Source organism: Micropterus dolomieu, linkage group LG03, assembly GCF_021292245.1.
Source record: "Micropterus dolomieu isolate WLL.071019.BEF.003 ecotype Adirondacks linkage group LG03, ASM2129224v1, whole genome shotgun sequence".
Classification (NCBI taxonomy): Eukaryota; Metazoa; Chordata; class Actinopteri; order Centrarchiformes; family Centrarchidae; genus Micropterus; species Micropterus dolomieu.
In genome coordinates this window covers 7574308-7595509 of record NC_060152.1, presented here as the reverse complement: position 1 = coordinate 7595509, position 21202 = coordinate 7574308, and the positions used below count along the sequence as shown (strand labels likewise).

General features: G+C 38.8%; 1 protein-coding gene across 1 annotated transcript in view; it reads left to right on the top strand.

The window, feature by feature from the left end:
• Window positions 1-2907: 2907 nt before the first annotated feature.
• The window catches only part of ntrk1 (neurotrophic tyrosine kinase, receptor, type 1), a 35202-nt gene continuing 16907 nt past the window's right edge, over window positions 2908-21202 (top strand). Inside the window, exons 1-7 of the mRNA XM_046045659.1 lie at window positions 2908-3104; window positions 10982-11056; window positions 13057-13128; window positions 15605-15673; window positions 17338-17492; window positions 18050-18192; window positions 19756-19894. Of these exons, the coding sequence (XP_045901615.1) occupies window positions 2908-3104; window positions 10982-11056; window positions 13057-13128; window positions 15605-15673; window positions 17338-17492; window positions 18050-18192; window positions 19756-19894 (850 nt within the window). The remainder of the gene's footprint in view (window positions 3105-10981; window positions 11057-13056; window positions 13129-15604; window positions 15674-17337; window positions 17493-18049; window positions 18193-19755; window positions 19895-21202) is intronic.

Sequence of the window (21202 nt, the reverse complement as noted above, 5' to 3'; positions counted from 1 at the left end):
ACATTGCTTGATTTTAGCAGGTGTTTACATTTTACAGGATATACTGTGTGTGAAATGTCTGTTGAATATCCTCATTATGCATATATTACAAGTATGCAACAATATCTGTACATACTGGAGAAACTCATGCACAGAATGTGTCTATACTTTGCATTTGAAATCAAGCCAATTCACATAATCTATAAGAATATATAGTTTGTACAGTAAACTGCTAAATAATGCAGGACAGTTAAAGGAAGCAGTTGTAAGAACATAAATACAGTATGTTCAGATAAAGAACATTGCAACCTACTTACACGATCTAATTTGTATGTCTTTATTTGTTTATCCTGTATGCTGTTAATTACACCTAGCAGCAAATGCTTCCCATTGAGTGTTTCATCTTTTAAGTGGTCTGCCTTAGCTCTCAAACACGTTTTCTGCGAATAAGCGCCTTGTCCCTTCACACTATATGCTGAGGTAAGACCAAGAAAAAGGGCGGTAAAAGGAAGAGTAATAAGCTACCAGATAATCCTGACGACAGCAGCAAAAATGGCTATTCAGCGTATGGCTAGTAATTGTGGTCAGGACACTATGACCTTACTCATGTGTGGAGTGACTAAGAGGAATGGGGGTGGGGCACAGTATTTGTCCCATGGGTACAAATCGACTCAGTTCATGTAAAGAACACATGTGTGATGGACAGCCCCAGGTATCTGCAGTAAGTTAAAGTTAGAAGTCACAGGATTAGAGGGGACTGTCAGTGATGCTATGTAGAGTTCACCAGCTAGCATGGTTTAACTTGCTTATAAACTCACATAGTTCTATAATGTGGAAGGTGGTTCGGAAATATTTTTCAGTTTATGTTAATAATTAGTCAAGATCAAACAAATATTGAAGTTGTTTAGCAAACATGTACTGTCCTCAGCTTCCCAAATGCGCTGATTTTATGCTTTTCTCTGTTTTGTATCTTTGTCAATTGAATATATTTAGGTTTATGGCTGTCTGTCAGATAAAACAAGCAATTTGAATGTATAAATCTGCAATACAGTAATATTTACACAATCTTGTGTAATCTTGTACTGCTTTGTTAAAAAATAATAGAGGTGAACAAATAAAGAAACAATGAGATTGATCCAGCCTTATTTTTTGACATTTGATTTGATGCTGTAGAGTTTGCTTTTTTCCAGGGATAGTTGACTACCTGAAACCGTACCTGGCTGTCTTCGTCTGTCAATTGACCCTTGACGTCCCAGCGGACTGATGGGTGATTTTCTTTTGTATGCTGGCTTTACCATTTAACAGGCTATCAAGGTCTCTGGAAGCCAGGTTTTGGAAAAGTCAGCATGATTCATTTCAAATTCTGGTGTCAATAGGTTTGGATGCACCTTTAATGATTTGTTATTGCAAAAAATTTCAGACTTATGTTGTGCCTACCACAAGGCCTAGGGGTTCACTGACCAGACATGCCACTACACTTCATGCATGGATGCTAACCATCCACATGTACACTCAGATGTGTGAATAGAAACATCTTCAGATCCGTGGCTCAAGAAATCTTCCTTTCACGGACCCTCAAGGGTGGACTGACATCAGTGACATCTCCGCCTCAACTCCAAATCAGCAACGTTTTGAGCTGAGTGATTCAGCAACTGTGTTGTCTTATTACAAAAGCTAAAGACGCCCAATTAAACATTGCACTTCCATAGCATTGTCAGACCTGTGATGGACAGTTTTTTAATAGTTTTTTATAAAAAGGAATGTGTTATTATGTGTATCAAGAGATAATGCAAAAGGTCTACAGCCAAGTATTGCATACCTATCAGTCAACATACCACTTGAAATGAGTGAAAGTGGATTGCCTATTGAGCTAAGATCACACTGAGCGAAATGCAAATTGTGTGCATGCCTTCTAAGGCTTACAACACTGAATTTGATCTAGTAGTGAAAAACAACAGAGATATACAGTCCTTTTTCTTCTCTTTCATATTATTAAATCTGGCTGAGAGATTGCAGATACAAAGTAGAAGGTACAAGGTAGATTTATCATTTTAAAACACAGGGTTGTATTATGAGATGAAGTGGTAGTTCCTTTAATGCTACTCACAAAAATGATATACAGTAGATGGGTGGATTAACAATAAGTCATGGAAATAAAATTATTTTACATGGTGGAGTGCTGAGGATGAATTGAAGAGTCTTTTAGAGGGAAGAAGCTGGTCTGGTGGTACAATAGAGTGCCTTCCCACTTTTCCACAGACATTAAATTCATCACTGACCTCCTAAGTCTCAACGATCATGAACCTTTCAACAATCAATTCTCCCAGGACAGAGAGATCCATCCATCCATACGGCAGGATGTTGCTACAGTCGTGTTATTGCGAGTGCATCCATCCAGGCACCCAAGAGCTCTGACTTCTTGGCTCTGCGTGCACCTCGAGCTGTTGGCGGGACAGCAGACCTCTCACCCGAGGGGGAGCAGATGAGATCTCCATCACCATATCCCATCTCCTCTCATCATCATCAACACACACCCTTCACCCCAACCCCTCCCTCTTCCCCTCTCGCTTTCCGAGGTGTCTGGTGACTCTGGGCCCTGTTATCTTGCCCCTCCCTTTATCGTGGAGGAGAGGAAGAGAGAGGGAGAAAGAGAGAGGCTGCAGCCCACCACCATGTCCCTAGAGGCCCCTTGCCTGCCTGCCTGCCTGCCTGCCTGCCCCTCCTGCTGCTCAGTACAGCTGTGGCTTAGTACCAGACCCTGACCAGCTGGGATCTCAGCCCTGCCAGAGAGTCACTGGAGAGCCTCTGTGTATGAAAGCTCCTCACCTCTCCTCGCTGACTGTTCTTCATTAGGTGAACCACACAGACACTAACTCCAACTACAGCTGCCAAACCTCTCCGCTGGTGCTGAAAAGAACCTTTTTGAGCATGACAGTGGCACCATCGGCCCTGGCACTTCCCCTGCCCCTTGTGCTCACCCTGCTCAGCCTGGCACCGATGCCCACCTTGGGAGGCTGCCCGTCAGCTTGCCGGTGCTCTTTCGCCATGCTGCAGTGTCTGGAGCCCGATGGTATCACCAACATCCCTGCTCTGGCACCACAGGAGAGCGAGAACGTGACAGAGATGTGAGTATGATGTGTCACCTGCTCTGCATGTAGCTCTAAATGAACATGAGTGTATCGGGTGCGCTCACATGCCTTGATGTTGGTAGTTTTCCAAGCTTGATTTTCTGTGTTTGTGTTAATTATCTCACTCTGGGTTGGTTTTGAATTAGTTTGGAGTGTCTCAATGGCAGAGTTTTGGTTTTAATGTGATATCTGTTCTGAAGTTTCTATTTAGGACAATATTTGTTGATAATGTTACGTTGTGTCCACTTGTTTTGGAGAATCTCTTAATCCAGTCCAGGTGATAAAATGTAGTAATCATAGTTAGTCTACAATCACTGGCAAGGTTTTCTGATTGAGTGATACAGAATCATTTATGTCCGATGGATGAGAGCTGTTACAATGACTGTACTTTTTTTTATTAGTTGGGTGCAGATATGTCTTTTGTTTTTTCTCATCATTTGTTACATTCATTTGTAGGACTATGTTAGCACAGTATGTTTGTCCAGTTGTGTTTAGCAAGAGATAATGAAGATGTCTTGCCAAAATACTACAGTAAAATACTACAGCAAAGTATTGGAGAGTAACTGCCTCGAGTCCCTCGAGATCACAATGAACAAAATGCTAATTATCTGCAAGGCTTTGTTTAATTCTCTGTATTTGAGATAGTCAGCTTCTGCTCTGTTTTCATACCATGTGGTGAGTAAGTTTTTAGCTTTAGCCAAATCCAGCCCCCAGGGTTTTCAAAAGGATCTCAGCACTATCAGTTCTTGTAGTGTTGTGGAAACCCTCCACAACAGAAAACCTCACAACTCCATTTTCTTTTGGTGTTTTTATGTTATGAAAGCTGCAAGTTTATCTGGTCGCATGTTACTAAGTTCAAGATCTGGGCCTTAACATAATACAGAACATAACACAATTATAGTTTCCACTGAGATGGAAACTTTGTCCTGAAATGTTGTATCTTTGGATGTTGTAGCTGGTAGTTATCAGATGTCATCAGAGTTCGAAAAACTCTGTGCCTTTAATTGTCTTTCTGTTGTCTGCTGTGGTGCTACTTTTGATCATCAGGTTCGAGTCAATTTTCAAAAAAACTAAAATTCAAATCTGGAGATACCATCAAAGCACACTCTGTGACTTCAAATTCTACTGCTAATTGCAATTGTGGCAAAGATGAAGCACATTTGAGGCAGAGAGTGACTCTTTATCTGCTCCCACTGTAATAAAGCAGTAAGCTTTTTGCATCTGATATCTACAACATGTAAAAGGACAAGATACATGTGCAATATGTCCTGAAAGTTAACAAATCATTACTTCATGTATAGGTAACATGCTTTCATTCACGGTGGAGATCCACATGTTGTAATCTAATGAGCTGGAGAAAGTATTTTTCAATTTTTGAGGCTCAAATGCAAATTCCATTTCTGATGAACGATCCACTGACCTGCATGTACCAATGAGGTCATTCTGACATAATTCATGTTCCTTTGCTGTGGTTCAACTGGTGCTCCATAGATGAAATAGAAAAGACAGCTGATGATGTTCACTTGATGTGGTGGTTTGGAGGCAAATTTGATGTCCTTTACAGCCATACATGTCACATTTTTGATTATCACATAGTTATGGACAGGCAATCCCTGGGCGAATGTGTTTGAATAAAACTCTTCTAAGTTATTGCTTAGATGAACTGAGACTTCTCACTCAGCTACAGCACTTCTGTGGAAGATGACTGTTATTTAACATTGCCTTTTTTAAACTTTGCATGGAAAGAGAGGTAGAAACTGACCACCTGTGATTTAAAGAGGGCTGCTGTATTATTATGCAACCCACCATCAGCTCCAACATGGAAAAGTAAATGTCACTCTCTGCACCACCACGCTGTTCTCTCTTTGTTCCAGTCCTCAGATATGAGCAATTAGCACTTGTTAAGAAGGAACTACATTTACGAAACGCTATTTTAGCGGAGCAAGTCAATTTACTGCTGCTTTCAGCCTCTATTCACCTGTATTCACCTTTACCACAACCACTACCACCACCACCACCACCATCCCCCCGCGCTGTCTCTTGCATTGGAGGTATTTCCTTGTACCTGCAGCTAAACATGTTTCGTAGAGCTCCGGGTGAGGTTTGACATTCTCTCTGGACCATTCAATCAATAAGTAAGCGGGCTTTCTCTGCTTCTGTTTACCACGGTGCTCTACATGCCAGCAAACAACAACACTTTGCCATACTGGCAGTGCAAGGGAATACAGCCAATATGCAGAACAAACAAGGGGCCATTAACTGTAGAACAGGGGCCGGATTCATCATACCCTGAGTTATAAATTCAATTTTGTGAATTGCCAGTCAGTGCCCCCACCCGGGAACAATAGATGATATACAACCCACTTGGCTCAATCCAATAAGTAAGGGCGATGGGTGATCCCGGGCCCACCTGCCGTGTAATCACATTATTGCTGTGTGGGTCAATCAGACATGAATAAAAAGGTTTGTGTGCTGCAGCTGATAAACAGAGAACTGGAAGGTTGAAACAATGCAGACTAGCACTGCTGAAAGTGGCTGTCATCAACTAGACATTACTGCAGGTATTTTTTTGGCATATGCACCCCATGATTTACCTATCTATCTATCTATCTATCTATCTATCTATCTATCTATCTATCTATCTATCTCTCTCGTTACTTTGCAGCTAACAGTAAGAGTTGACACAGAAAACTTTTATTCTGGTTAAGTGATAATCATTACTGCAAAATCCCCTGTAACCAGAAATGGCAGCATGTCAGGAGCAACTGTTGATGTTTTTTCCAGGGAGCAGGACCCTCAGAAACCATTAAACATGCTTTAGCCTTAATCTGTTATATGACCCACTAGAAACCAGTTTAAATCTTCTGTTCTCTTCAGCACTTGCTGTGGTGTCTCAACAATATGCCATTTAAAAGCATTTATTACAACAAATGTTTGGTTTAAGGGAGACCTATTATACTCCAGTCCTATATTATTGCTCTTTTACCCTGTATAGCAGCTTTGCATGATTCAAAGTTCAAAAAAAAATTTCTATCTTGTACTGGCCGTTCATTTAGGGCTTCATTTCAGCCTCTGTCTGAAAGAAGCTGCAGCTGCCGCTGACAGACAGACAGACTGGGAGTGGCTGTGTGGAGCAAATGACCACATATGTAACACTGGCTCCATCTAGCTCTGTGGGTCATCAAACGGAGCCCTTAGTAGAAAAAGATGTTCAAAGCAGAGCGTTCAGAACAGGAGTAAATCTGAGGTTTTGGCTCAGAGGGATTTCTTTTACCTGTTACAGTTTTTCTCAGTCGCTTTGGTGCATTTCTCGAATCATCCTTAACATTTGTAAAATAGTAAGTGCATTTCTCGAAACAGGTAGTACAAACGGCACAACACAGTGGTTTACCTGCAAAAGCCCATGACTTGCTCAAAATCCTTAGTCTATCTCTCAAAAGCAAATCTTTATGTCATTGAACTTGTCAGTGCCATCAGAACGACAAGTCCTTGCGTCTTGTTTATGAACAAGCAAGTCAAAATGTTTAGCCATCTTGGCAATATAACGGTGTGCTCTGTAAGTATTTTCTGATGTACATTTTGGCTAAGATTTTGATGACAATGATGGAAAAAAACACAAGGCTGCTTTTTGTATGTCATATATCACTTTCACCAGTAGAAAGTTATACATTGCAGGAGAGAGGACAGGAATCACAGATATGCTTTTACTGTTCGTACTGTAATTTGTTGACAGAGCATGTCATTGTCATGTGTAATATGTAAGAAGAAAAGTAAGAGACAGGACTGTTGCATGGGATACAGCCCTTTGGCTGATGTTCCGGTCTGTTGTATCACAGATTCTCTTCTACATCACAACAGACATCTTCATCAACCCAGGACACATTTACAAAAAAATTTTAATAGACATATATAGAATGTCTATCTATATATACATTCATATATATATATATATATAAGCCCTAATCAAATATTTTTTTACTCATCATTTTCTCGTTATTTCGAGATAACCATAATGGTAATTATAGTGTGGTATGTTGTATCGTTGGTTAGCTCACTTGGTAGAGCATAGGACTTATAGGTTTAAGGTTGTGTGCTCAATTCTCGCTGAAGCCTAAATTCTTATTAAAAGACTGTTTCACATGCTCACGTTACTGTAAAGCACGTGCTGGACTCATTGCGTTCTTGGTCCACATCCATCCATGACGGCTTTCGGAACCTTTGAAATAGCCGTCGGGAAATGTGCGATTGGATTCCCTTCAATCTCTTCATAACAATTTTGCTGAATAGGATAATACACACAAAAGAAGAAAAAGAAAGTCAACAAGAACAGGAATCAAACTAATAAAACTGAGCCCTGTGCTCTACCAACTGAACTAACCAGTGACACTGGTAATTGCTTTGAAATTATCCTAAAATTAATTATCCCGTTGTCAGGGGAAAACAACATTCATTTTATATATATATATATATATATATATATATACACACATATATTCTCACTGTGTATTGTTACTGTTTACTGGTATTGAGTATGAGTGTTGCTATTGTGATGTTGTTGTGGTCTATTCTTACTTTGTTTATGGTCCTTAAGAAACAACATTTCATTTAGCTACAGTATATACTTGTAGGCAAAGGATATGAATTAAGTATTTTAACTTTGATTTTTGATAACGTGTTCAACCATTGCATGTAGTGACTAATGCAATGAACTTATGTCTAGATGTTTTGGGGGGTAAGATTATTCAACAGAGACTGGTATAATTCATTGTGATCAGCAGGACATAAGCAAGTGATAATGTAGAAAACAGCAGACAATTGTAAATAATCATTTGCATCAGTGTGTCAAGTCATTTGCAATTTGTTCAAAACAATGAGAAAGTGCTTTTATGATGTGCACAAGTGACGAGATGATGTGGAGGTTGAACAATTAGTTTCATTAATTTAGAATTTCAGTGTTGGTCAGAACAGTATTTACCGCTTCACTTGAACGGCGCTGTACTGAAGGCGCCAACTTATAGCTACAATGCTAATGTTGCCAACAGTAGATCTCTAGGTCGCATTCACTAAGTCATACTAAATAACAGTTTGCGGCACAACTGCAACCATGTGTGCTTTCACTTAGTGATCCGGCTTTCTGGAACCAGCAGAGTGACAGAAAAACACCATTACATGTAACACAACACCGGCATGCCATCTGTGGCTTTTCACACATACATCGCTCCGTCTGTGTTACTACCAACATTCCCCGCTCAGAGGGGAATCAAATCTGACCCGTCTTTCTGGCTCCATACCTTTTATATTTCATACTGTACAGCGAGCCGGCATATTGGCGGAGTACTCACTGAAAATAACCTTATTTAGTGGAAAGTGCTTATTAACTTCAATCCATGGAGTCACGTTGCTGTTTCATAGTGGTTTCAGAACAGATCATTTTTAAATGTCATAAAAAATTCTGGAGGTGATCTTTTAAGGGGAATGCAGATTTTACACATCAGAGTCTGTATACAGGTCACTTCTACATATGTGGAAAAATTTGCAATGCCCTTTGTGGCTCCAGAGGGAGCTGCACAAAGTCTTGTACCTCAAGTGATGTGCGCGCTCTGCTTGAGGCTAGCAGCTCAAGGTTACTTTAGCTGCTGCAAGCAAATCACACATGAATCGACCAAATTGTCAGCGGTCAAGTTGCATTGTGGGTTTTGACAAGGAAGAAGAGATGCATCGAGCAGTAATGACACTGGGCCCCACAAAATGTACGTAGAAATGTTCTGACTTTGCGTACAGAATAAGTGTGAACGCAAAATTACCACTGGATTTATGACAGCAGCCAATTTTATTCTTACCACCATGCATACTTTAATGAATCAGAATCGTTCTAAATTGACAGTTGCATGCCCTCTATTTGCAATCAGCATACTGCTGCACCCCCATTTCTCTATATAAGGACATACGTTTGCCTAGAGGTAAATTAGTTTTCTAGTTAAATTTTGTTTTCTATTAAAGCATTTTTAATGAACGTGTTTAATATGGTATGCATGTAGTTGAAAGGTGTGTGTTTACATTTTCTAAGGCAGTCAGGCCTACATCATTTGTGAGTGCATGGTCTGAGGCAGTTCTAAATTTGTTCAGAGTACGAACAAATACAGGTAAAAAAATATTGATGAATCCTGGATTGGTGAGAAATATTTTGTATTTAACGGTGGACTACGCAATTCTGGAGAAATCCAAAAGTATGACAAATACCATGATACAGAGCAATCAACGACCCAGCAAATAATGTAACTAATGTTAGCTATGTAGCGGGTTAGCAAACTGTCGCTTCAGTTGTTGCTGCAAAGCTAACAGAGAGGAAAGATGGCCTAGCCCTCACATCAGCTCCAGACAGCGATACTCACAACTCTCCTGCTACTATCAGGTTCAAGTTACTTTACTTTTACCCGTAGGTAAATTTGCAGTGGATGAGTCATCCTTACATTTTAGAAAATAACACAGACAATAGATAATAGACAGTATACAGTAGATAAACATAATAAAAGTATTGAAGGTTCTATAGCTGAAATCACAACAACACCATTTCTTGGCAAACTAGAATGTCTAGAATTCTAGAATTTGAAAAACTAGAAATTTGCTATTGTTTACTTGTTCTGCAACAACAAAATGTTGCCTTTAGGTTAGCCTCCAACAAACTAAACTTTAAGTACTTCCTGCTCACTTATCAGCCACAAAAATACATGAATGTTTTTTTATCTAGTTGATGCACATAGATATTTTATATTTTCACAATCATCTTGTGATCACCTCAAGGCCGTCTCCTGAAAATTATTATTTTTTCATCATTTTCTTTTTATTACGATTATTTGGTTCATTTTAGGTAGAAGGGAAGGTTTCAAGAGAGGACTGAAGACATTCACATTGACAAAATCCTTCATTATTTGAATCAGGTCAAAGAAGAGTCCTCCTGAACTATATGGACAACATTGTACGGAGGGTGGAGGTGTAATAAGAGGTGGAGAAGGGCAAAGAATGGGGTGGACAGTTTGTTCTGGCGAGATCCTTGGTAGGTCCAATCAAGCCATCTATTCAAACATCTCATGAAAAGAGCGCCCTGTCCTTGTGTTGAGTGCTGAATTGATCTACACCTCACTAGTTATTCTGAGGTAGGCCGGACAAAAATTTCCCATCAGCCTTGTCTACACTTCGAAGGCATTTTTTTTTTTCACATGAGCTGTAGTTTAAGTTCTGAAATGAGTTTTGCAGTTTTTGGGTCCCTAAACATCTCGGTTGGATTTGTTATCAGTTGTTAGTTAGTTGTTAGTTGTTCGGTAGATGGCAAGGAGGTCAGACCCATGTCAGTGGGGTTGAATTTGAATGTGACCCTCCTTCTTTAATGCATTTCTTTATTTTCTTATTTTCTCCATTTTTTTCCTGTTGCTTCTCCCAAACCTAAATTATAACTTTAAAAAGAGGTTAATCGTTTAAGAAATTAGCTATTGACACAGGTTTACACAGGATTACACAGGTGACTAACTCAATTTCTGCTTTTTGTGTTTAGTATGGCATGTCATCATCAGTAGATTGGCATTTCTATGATTTAATTTTACTGTTTTTAGTGGTCTTGTCGTCGGTTTTAAAAAATGTCAAATCTGTTTTTTCGTTGTCCAGTTAATTCTAAATAATAATCACAAATGTTGATAAACTCATCTCCTTCATTTTTTTGTATATGGGGGATTAATTCACTTATTTTCAAGTGTTATCTGTCTTTTTCATCTGTTTTCTGTTATTTTCACTGGGCTTAATTGAACATCTATACAATAAAAGGGTACAGGTGTACATTTATGTTTTGACCTTGTAACTCTCTCTTTCTTTTTATTAACTAGTTACATAGAAAACCAAGCAGGCCTGGAGAATATAACAGAAATTGATCTTGTAAACTACAGAGAGCTGAAAAACCTGTAAGTAATGTTTTTCTTACAATTTACTGTACAACAAAGACAAATGTTTAACAGTTCATGCTTCCAGGTAGCAGGCCAACATAATGTTTTGTTTTCTGCATTGTAGAGACTAATTATTTGTTCCATAAGTTCAATTCTCAATACAATATGTCATTCCATAAAATTGACTGTTAATAAGCACTTAGTTAGTTACACCTGCCAAGCTTTTCGCCCCCTCACACGTGCAGTTAACATGGCATATTTAAAACTCTTAATAGTTTTAAAAAAAATAATGGATCTTTAATTTCAGACAAACTAAAAGCAGGTTTGGGAGCAGCTGTTTTGACTTGGCTGGCAGATTTCAGCAGCTCTAGCTAACTGGCTAATTAAAAGTTAATTTAGGTATTTTAAAATCTGGGCAGTGGCTGCAACTTAATTCTTGGGGCAATTGCGCCCACAAAAAATGTTTCATTTTGCCTACAACTACAGGCTCACACTGTTAAAACAAGTGACTGACCAAGTAACACCCGCTAACAGCACTTGTTTTTAACAAAAAAACGGAAGTCTCACTAAAGGACAGTTCTCACTCTGAAATTTGGTGAGAGGCGAGTTGTTGCAGGAAGACGACTGTGGAAATGCGAGTAAGAGTCTTTTTTTTTTTATTATTACTCAGAGTCAATTTCTAGGAGCTCTTCATCAGCATACTCTGGCTGAAATAAATGCGGACATCCATCAAAGTCAAATGACTCCTCTACATTGTTGAAATCAGCTAAACATTCAACCATGATTTAGGAAATAAAGTCTTGCTAGCAGTTCCTCTATGTACATAACAAACTCCTCTCTCCAACATCGACTCACAAGTCACGCCAGCGTCTTCCTGCAACAACACCTCTCACCAGATTTCAGAGCGAGAATTGTCCTTGAGCAAGACTTATGTTTCTGGTTAAAGACAAGGGTTGTTACTGGGTTTAACATGTGGAGAAATCCAAAGCTTGACAGGCTTTGATTAGAAAATCACAGTTTACAGTCACTTACTCCTTATAACCATTTCAGAGTTGTCCATATTGTCTCACATTCAGTTCACTTGGCTCTCTCAGTTATATTAATTTGAACATACAGTAGGCTGTGTTGTAGGCTACCTCATTCACGATTCTGAGAGTGAATTTACTTAAATTTTTAACCAAAAGTATGTGGGCACCTGAACATTAGAACCATATGTGATTGTATAACAACTCGTTCCAAAACCATGGATATTTATCTGCGGCTATATCAGCCTCCACTCTTCAGTAAAGGCTCTAAGCAATATCTTGGAACCTGGCTGCAGGGATTTACTCACATTATGCCACAAAAGCATTAGAGAGGTTGTGTACTGGTTGTGGTTCTGTACAGGCTAGTCAAGTTCTTCCACACCAAATTGGGAAAGCCATTTCTTAATGGACCACTTTCCACAAAGTTGGGAGCACACTATTGTCCAAAATATAATTGTACACTGTGGAAATTAAAGGTTTCCCTAAGTAGAACTAAAGGGCCTTGACCAATCCATGAAAAAACAGCCCCACATAAGTCCACAAAAGTGTATTGGGTGTCCCCATACTTTTGGCCACCATCTGAAAAAGTTTCTGAAGGAGATTAAAATCTCTCATTACTTCAGTAGTGAAATGTTTGTCAGAGACAGATAAAAGTCATACTTATCTAACAAACTAATATTTAGATAGAGCTGAAATATTTTGCCAATGAATTGATTAGGTGATAGACAGAAAATGAATCGGCTAAATATTTGAATAATAGATTAATCATTTAAGCCAAAAACTCACTGGTTTTATAAAAGTAAATTGAAGATAAGATTTTTGGACCGGTCGCACAAAACAAGCAATGGGAATGTATAATTTTGAAAAAAACTGTCTCATACAAACTCACACAAGTTTCAGTATTTCTGATAAAACTCAGCATTAAAACATGCTTTCTTTCTAAAGCAAAAATTTTGTTTTTATGTTTATTGTGCTGTCTCTCCCCTTCTCCAGCACAGTCACATCATGTAAGCTGAGGCTCATCTCTGCCAACGCCTTCCAGCACAACCTCAAGCTCCAGTATGTGTAAGTGTCGTCGATACAACAGGATTGTTTTGCCCTTTGTCATGTTTTGACTTGTGTATGGGTCAGCCCATTTGTCACTGTCAGTCAGTGCTCAGCCAGCCCTTTAATGCTGCACATGTCTCAAAATCACAGTGACTCAGTCGCTTGTTCAAAAAGCTGTATTACTCATCCGCAGATCTGGTAAATTTGTGAGCTCATTTACAATACTGAAGCCACAAAATGCGTTTAGTAGTCTTCCTAGATGGATATTATGTATATCATTGTTAAAAATATCATTCTAACATCTAGTTGTTTGTGACATAGGATCCCACAATAAATAAAAACAAGTTTAAACCGATTAGTTCAGTATTAGTTCTAGTTTCTGTTACATGAGTATTTGCTGCTTTTCTCAGTTTATGTATGTTGAATATCTTTGGTTTTTCGACTATTGGTCAGACAAATCAGGCCATTTGGAGACGTAACATTGGGCTCTGGGAAAGAGCATTTTTCACTATTTTCTGATATTTTACAGACTAAACAGTCATTGATTGATCAAAAGCCTAACCAGTAGATTAATCAATAGTGAAAATAATCTTTAGTTGCAGCCCTAAAGTCAGTTAATTCTGTTGTCACTGAAAAAGTATTTGCTTGTACCATAGAAACATACCATTGTTGTGTGAATCTATTCAATAGTAACTACCTCCTTTTTTCAATAGTCATCTAGAAAACAAATTAGCAAGCAGTCTGGTAGTAAAATTGAAACCTTTTCACTTCAGTTTTTTAAAAGCTGAATCATTTCAGTCTGAACAGCTTGGCCTTAAAATCCAGGCTCAACAATAAATAATACTCATCTTATCGACTGGAACAATCAAATCTGTCTATTCATCAGCAGCTGACCCTTATCGCCACCATCTTGTCCTCATCATTTTACTGAGTGTGTGCGACATGTCTGATGTTGTTTATCTTAAGGACAGGCAGGTTTCGAGGACCAGAGATAGGGGGTGGTGGTGGTAAGGTAGGCGGGGTGAGCTTGAGAAATTAGAGAAGACATCCACCAGTCACCTTTTACTCGCTCACTTTGGCGGATTATCGACAACTGATGCATAATAAATACACTCCACTAAGGGTCCATTATCACTTAATCAATATTTCACTGTGGAGGGAGACGGTGGGCCGGGGTTTGGTGGGGTATAGGGGCTTCTGTGTGACAGATGTGTTTCTGAGATTAAGAGGGACAGCAATAATCAAACTAAGCAGGGGACATGGAGGCTTCGTCAGCTTGGACCACCTTCCTTATCTCTCTTCTTTATCCACAATCCTTCTGGAACTCAATCATCTTCTACAAAATGAATATAAAAAATAAACAAATGGCCAGAAGAAAATGAGCTGCTATTCCCGGCTCTGTTCTCCCCTGTGGACCTGAGAGGAATCGAGCTGGTAATGGATAAGCCACAATGGCTAACCCATCTGACATGAACTTTTGAGAGCAAGGAAAACAAGTATTTGAACCCATGGCCCTGCCAGAGTGAATATGTATTGGCTTCCATGTGCTCGTTCCCCAGTGTGGCTTTTTGTCATCTTCTGAGGGAGGTTTATTTACAGCCAGGATCCTTGGCTGTCTGAGGATCATTTGAGAACCATTGTCATGATATTTTAGTGGCCTGAGAGGATTGACAAAAAGATATTTTGCATTCATTTATCACATAATAATAATGAAAACATGACATATCCAATTTTAGATGTACGATTATGGTATTCACAATGTTTGCATTCATAGATATTTTTTAAATAGTCTTGAATCAGGTCAAAGAAGAGTCCTCCTGAACTATATGGACAACATTGTACGGAGGGTGGAGGTGTAATAAGAGGTGGAGAAGGGCAAAGAATGGGGTGGACAGTTTGTTCCGGCGAGATCCTTGGTAGGTCCAAGGTCAAGTCCTTCTTCTGAGAAGTGTTTGTGACTCTGGACTATTCACCTAATGTACTGAACACTAAGCAAACACTGCGAGGTGTGCTTCTGGCTGGTATGAAATACTTGCCACAGTAATTGATCAGAACCCATTTGGATGCATTAATGTTTTCCACAAGCATTGCTCTGAATGTGAGCAATCAAATCACAGCGTGACTCCACTGCAGAACAGGACTAGATTACAACAATGACAAGATAATTTTTTTCTTTAATTTAGGCTGAAAAGTGTTAATTTTTTCCCCCAGAAAGCTTTAAACTCTTTCTAAAAGTAACATTTGTGTAAATGACATGATTGCAAAACAAATTTTAAACAATATTACCTAATCATGACTGTTAAACTATTAAAAAACAGCTATTGTGGCACTAGGAAAGTAAAATATAGGCAAAACAGAAGTACCACATGTAAGCTTTCCTGAACGATAGGTACAAGGTAGGTTGAATTACTGTTGTGTTACATCCTGTGTAGTGATATCGTGACAGCAAAACAAATGTTTGTAATATCATGTGTCTTCTCTCTTTGTTTCATAGCAACCTGGCATCAAACTCTCTTGAACACATCTCCTGGAGGGTGTTTCATTTTCTACCACTGCTCAGTCTGTGAGTTCATTTAAATATGTAATGAGGACACTCATTCATTCAAAAACGTTGTCTGTAAAGGAGGAAATCATTTAATGATTGGTCTGCATGTCAACAGAAGGAGCCAAAAAAATGTCATAATAGTCTTAAATCTACCTTAATCTGCCACTGTCTCTGCCCAGCTCACTCATTCAGTGCCATAATATTTGTTCATTTAGCAGACTAAGTCTTCAAAGTTGCTGGTTGCCTATAGTATATTTTTTAAACTGGACCCATTATTTGTTTGACATGAATATGGCAATTTGTCATTTTACTTTGACTGTGTGTTGATGGCTCACATTATCAAAATGAATGTTCTATTGAGGTATTAAATGTTTAAATTGGGGTAGAGTACCTTAAATTAGTTGTGCTTTGCATCTTTCAGTGATAAATGGTTAAACGAGTTGTGCAAGTTCAATATTAATACATTCTTTTGAAATAAGAGATTCATTCCCCCTTCTCCAACCAAATTATTTTCATACAGTCCCCATAAGTCCCAAGTTAGCTAAGTGACTTGAAAAAGCAGGTCTGCAGCTTGTAGCCTTGACAACACGGACATTAGTGCATGACATGCCAACACAGGGACGTTCAGGACAAACCACAAACCTGTTTGTTTGTTGTCAGATTATTTAGACCTTTCTCAATTTAAATGGCAAAGCAGCAATTCTCGTCAAAAGCATGCACATCAGAGCCCTTCTCTGGCTGAGCCACCTGACCACCTGCTGACTCCCCAAATGTGTGAATGGCACAAAAATAATTTACTAATATAGCTTTTCGATACATTTATTGGACCCAAAAGCTCAAATTGTGATAGTACATTCTTAGTCAAAGAGTCCATTTGTGTTTTACAGTTGTTTTTGTGGTTCTAAATTAAATATTTTCAATTTGGCACACAATTTGATAATCACCAAATACAGCTGATGCTAATCTAATTTACTAAGCGCAACTGTATTTTTCTGCTCTAAAACAAGACAAACCGGGGGCATTTCTGCAGAAAGAAAGAGGCTATTGTGCTCTCTGCTGACATTTTTATGCACATACTCTGTGTGGAAGTAAAAATACAAAAGATGTGAAGGTAAAATACAAAGATCTTAAAGGTTAATTTCTATACTAGGAGGCCTTTCAGTGTTCTTGTGGTCTGAAAGCATTGTGCTTTCACCACACTTTTGCAGAGGTTAATCCACAGGTGAACATACTTAGTAAGGTTTTGGAAAAGAAACTACTGCTGCTTTTTGCAAATTGATTGACAGCACTCTTTTCAGTGCATGGCAGCAACTTTTTCACTCGTTATGGCTCATGTGGCTTTTGAAAGCTGAAGAAAAATAAGTATGGGATTGAAAGATTAATTTATATCTAAAGTTGAAATTCTTCATGGATTTATATAAAATCCAAATTGTATATACTTCTAGTCATATAATGGATAGGCGGTTTTAAAAGGAATAAGTTTGAAAGGATATTTCATCCTACCTAAAAAGCTCCCAATGTGTTCATACAATGAGAATACTGTTTAACCTATGTCATAAAGAGAGCATGTCTGTGATAAATAAACTGAAAAAGTGACTCGTTGAAACTCTTGTCTTTCCTGTATGTTTCTGTCAGAGAAATCAAACCAAAAGTAATTCAAATTTCCAATTTTTTCTCTTCAGGGTTTTGAGGGACAACCCTCTTGTTTGTTCATGTGACCTCCACTGGCTCCAGCAGTGGCAGCGTTATGAACGTGGTGACCTGGACAGCCAAATGTTATCTTGTTTCTCCAATGATCAAGAAGTACCCCTCAACTCTTTGGTGATAGATAACTGCAGTGAGTTTGGCTTTCATTATGATATTTGAACTTCTTTTTGCACTGTATTGTGATGTTAGTAATGCACATTCAAAATATGATCAAATGTCATACATTTTTAAATACATTTAAAGTCACCCTCCATTTCAAAATGTGTTTTGCTTATTGTTGCATAGCTAAGGTGTTCGACTTTCGCTGTGTTGAATGATGTACTTTATGTGTTTGACACTAGAAAGTAGAAAGATTCTCTGTGCTCGTATTAAATCTGACTTCAACAATTGGATGTTCAGGACATTTTTAGTCTCCCTCTCATGGAAGTGTAAAAATGTTTGAAACAACGCAGCTTCGTTCAACTGGTTTGAAAAGGGAAAAATATTTGTTGTTCCTTTTCTGTATATTAATGCCTTCAACAAGCAGGTGCAGTGAAATGCATGGAAGAAATTGGCTCAGCATTGTTGTTTTAATGACATACAGTAGGAACATCTTGTTGCCAGGAAACATGGTACTTAGTTGTACCTTCACACTAGCAAACTGAGCTCATTGCTATGTGCTCACACTGTCTCCTTTGCTGATCTCAGGTCTGCCTGAGGTGATTATTGTCTCCTCCCAAAATAAAATTCAAGAGGGAGGAAACCTGACATTTGAGTGTCATGTGACAGGAAGTCCCACTCCTATTGCGAGATGGCGAACTGAAGAGCTTCACTCTCACTTCTCTACCAAGGTAATAAATAATATTTATGTACGTATGTATGTGTCATACAGATATTAACAAAATAACATTTTACATAATGCTGTACAGATTCTAAAGCCCCTTGAGGCAAATTCACACCTTCATTTCCTAAATATTTAGGTGTCATTATAATTCCTTAGGTCATTGTTTATATTGTTCTTATTGTTCAAAAATTTCCAAATTATTTTGTCAACAAATCCCATAAAAAGACCAAAACCAACAATAAATGTATTCTACCAACAACTATTGTCTGTGTAGCCAAAGCCTGATATATCTTATTCCTCTGTGCCATCAAGCTCCATTATTGCCCAGAAACTGTTATATTATATAAACACATCAATGACCTCCACCCACTGGGTGACATGTCCCTTCATGTCCACTGTAATTTGTCCTTCTACCATCAAAACTCACTAGAGCACTAAATCTACAGCTGAAAATTGTCCCCAACAAATGTTCTATTTACTACAGCCAGGGGTAATGTTTGCTAAAACTACAACGTCTGGCTTTGTGAGGAAATTGTTTATATCTGTGCCCTGATTTAAAACGACTTATGTCCTTAGTAGGAACAAATGATTAAGGGTGCCATTTACACGCACACTGCTATTCTGGTTTTTGGAGTGTTAGTGCAGTTATGCGTTGCACATCAAAACAGCATATCCTGTTATAGAAACCATGGTATAGTGGCAGATAGTGTAAAGACCTTATCCAGGTTTCTGAACATTCTCTGTTGATCTGGATACTATTAATCTCTTGCATACAGGGATATTAATAACCCAGTTTTTCAACTTCTATGTAAACATCATATATAAGATAAGACTCAAAACCAACTGTGATACTGATTGATTTTGGTCTTTTCATGGAATTTGTAGACAATAAAAAAATTGAAAATCACCAGACTTATGGGACTTCTTTATCCCATCTCCAATCAATGTGGTCAAAAATGATGGAACAAGGCCAATGAAAAATAATTGTAGTATTGAGTTAGAATTCTTGATTGCCTACAAGTCATCTTGCCCCAACTCCAGTTCTTAAACCACACTGTCAGAAACCTGAGATCTCTTGTCTGTCTCCAGATCCAGTACTCCATGTTTTGGTTATAGTATTCAGTAGCCTCCCCGAAATATGTCATTCAATTCCCTCTTTTATTTGATCTCACTTTTTTAATGCTTTCAAGCTTCATCCTGAAAATGTGATTTCTCTCACTGGCTTTTTAACGTGTCTGATTGTTGTTGCTAGTGGCTGTATTTGCCTGAGGCCACTTGTCTGTTGATTCTCTAAAAGTTTAGATTTTATTTTATTTTATCACTCTTTAATTTCCTTTATCTTCTGCTCTTTTCACTGTGCTGGAAAGCTCTTTAACCCGGTGGTGCTGTGCTTAAAAACCTATAAATAAAGTTCAGTTGGGTTCTGTAATCTATTGATCTGCAGTATAGTAAATTGGATTCCATTTCATCCCTCTATCTTGTCTATACCTCTAATTAATCCATATGTAGTTGTGACTCGGGTGCATTAACCTCCTCCTCTGCTCTTTGTGTGCGCCGTCGGCTGCTGCAGGAGAAAATCTGGGGCTCTACATTACAGCTGGTCCTGTACCTCACCAACGTAAACTCCAGCGACAACCTACACAACCTAACTTGTGAGGCCGAGAACCAAGCTGGGCCTGGGGAGGAAATGGTGCAATTGGACATTGAGTGTAAGTACCTGCAAAATAAAACTACACTCTTGAAAGCTCACAGGCTCAATACGAGTCGTCGGGCTTAATGGAGGTTAGGGCGAGAGCACACTGGGGCCATTTTTCTAGTGCAGGCAGGGTGGACGGCCAGAGAAAAGAAAACTGCACTGCACTGATTTCTTCTAAATGCCCCCTCTACAAATACGAGTATGTACCCACCATGCCTCTAATGGAGCTCTTTGTCATCTGTCACTCACTCTAGCGACTGGTGAGAAGTGTTAAACTAATTAGAGTGAAGTGCTGCACGTATGGCTTGCCATTTAATGCAGGGATACAATGAAGGGAGAAAAGAGAGTGAACTAACCTTGCCTTGCTCTTAAAGAACTCCTTCACCTCATATACTTCTAAGTTACAGCTGCAACTTGACCCACGAGGTTCACTTTTGTTTTCTCCTTTCAGATGCATTAGTGCATCTGGAAGTTGAAGAACACTGAGAAATGACAGCACCCAGCGGTCCCACAGAAAACAGAGTCAGATGCATTAGTGATACATTACTGAAAAAATACTGCCCAAACAATATCATATATCACAAACTCAGTGACACTCATTAGAAAATAAAGCCAAAAAGAGCGGGGGCGCCAATCAGCTGAAGCCAAATGCACAAGCATCAAGGGACAGATAATGAACATCAGGAAAATGGGGCTGATAACCTGTGCTAAGATCTGATTTGAGCCTGTGCTAATGGACTTTTCCCTCCTACTCCGGAAAACCGCTTCATCCGCAGTGATTGGCAGTCTGTAAATGCGTTAGTGCAGCTAATCTATCAACATCAGCCCCCCTAGTGGACGGACACTCGTTAACCGCTAGCCCTTTAATTACTCTTAATTACCTCCCAGAACAGTGGGTTTTTACTGCTGAGTGGCTCTCTGTGCCATTGATTCATGGCACTCGTGCGGCTTCCCTTTCATAAAAGAGCTTTTCAAAATCATGGTTTTTGCAATGTTTTTTTTACTGTAAAGTTAAAAGGTGAATTCAGAGCTGTTCATAAGTTTGATCAATAGCCACCATCACAAAAAGTTATATTTTTTATTCAAAGGTTCCAGTTAACTATGAATCTGCCTGGACTGATGCCAAGAACCGTTTTGTGTATTTGCCACATTTTTAAAAAAATGTTCATTGTTTAATTCTGCAATGTCTGACAACTGGCAGGCTCAATTAAACATAATTCTAGCCTTCCTTTTAACCCCTGCAGGGAAATAGCTTTTGTAACATTAGTAGAGGTTGCTAATGGATGATTAATTAAATGTGACAAACAGCGCTAATCTTCAC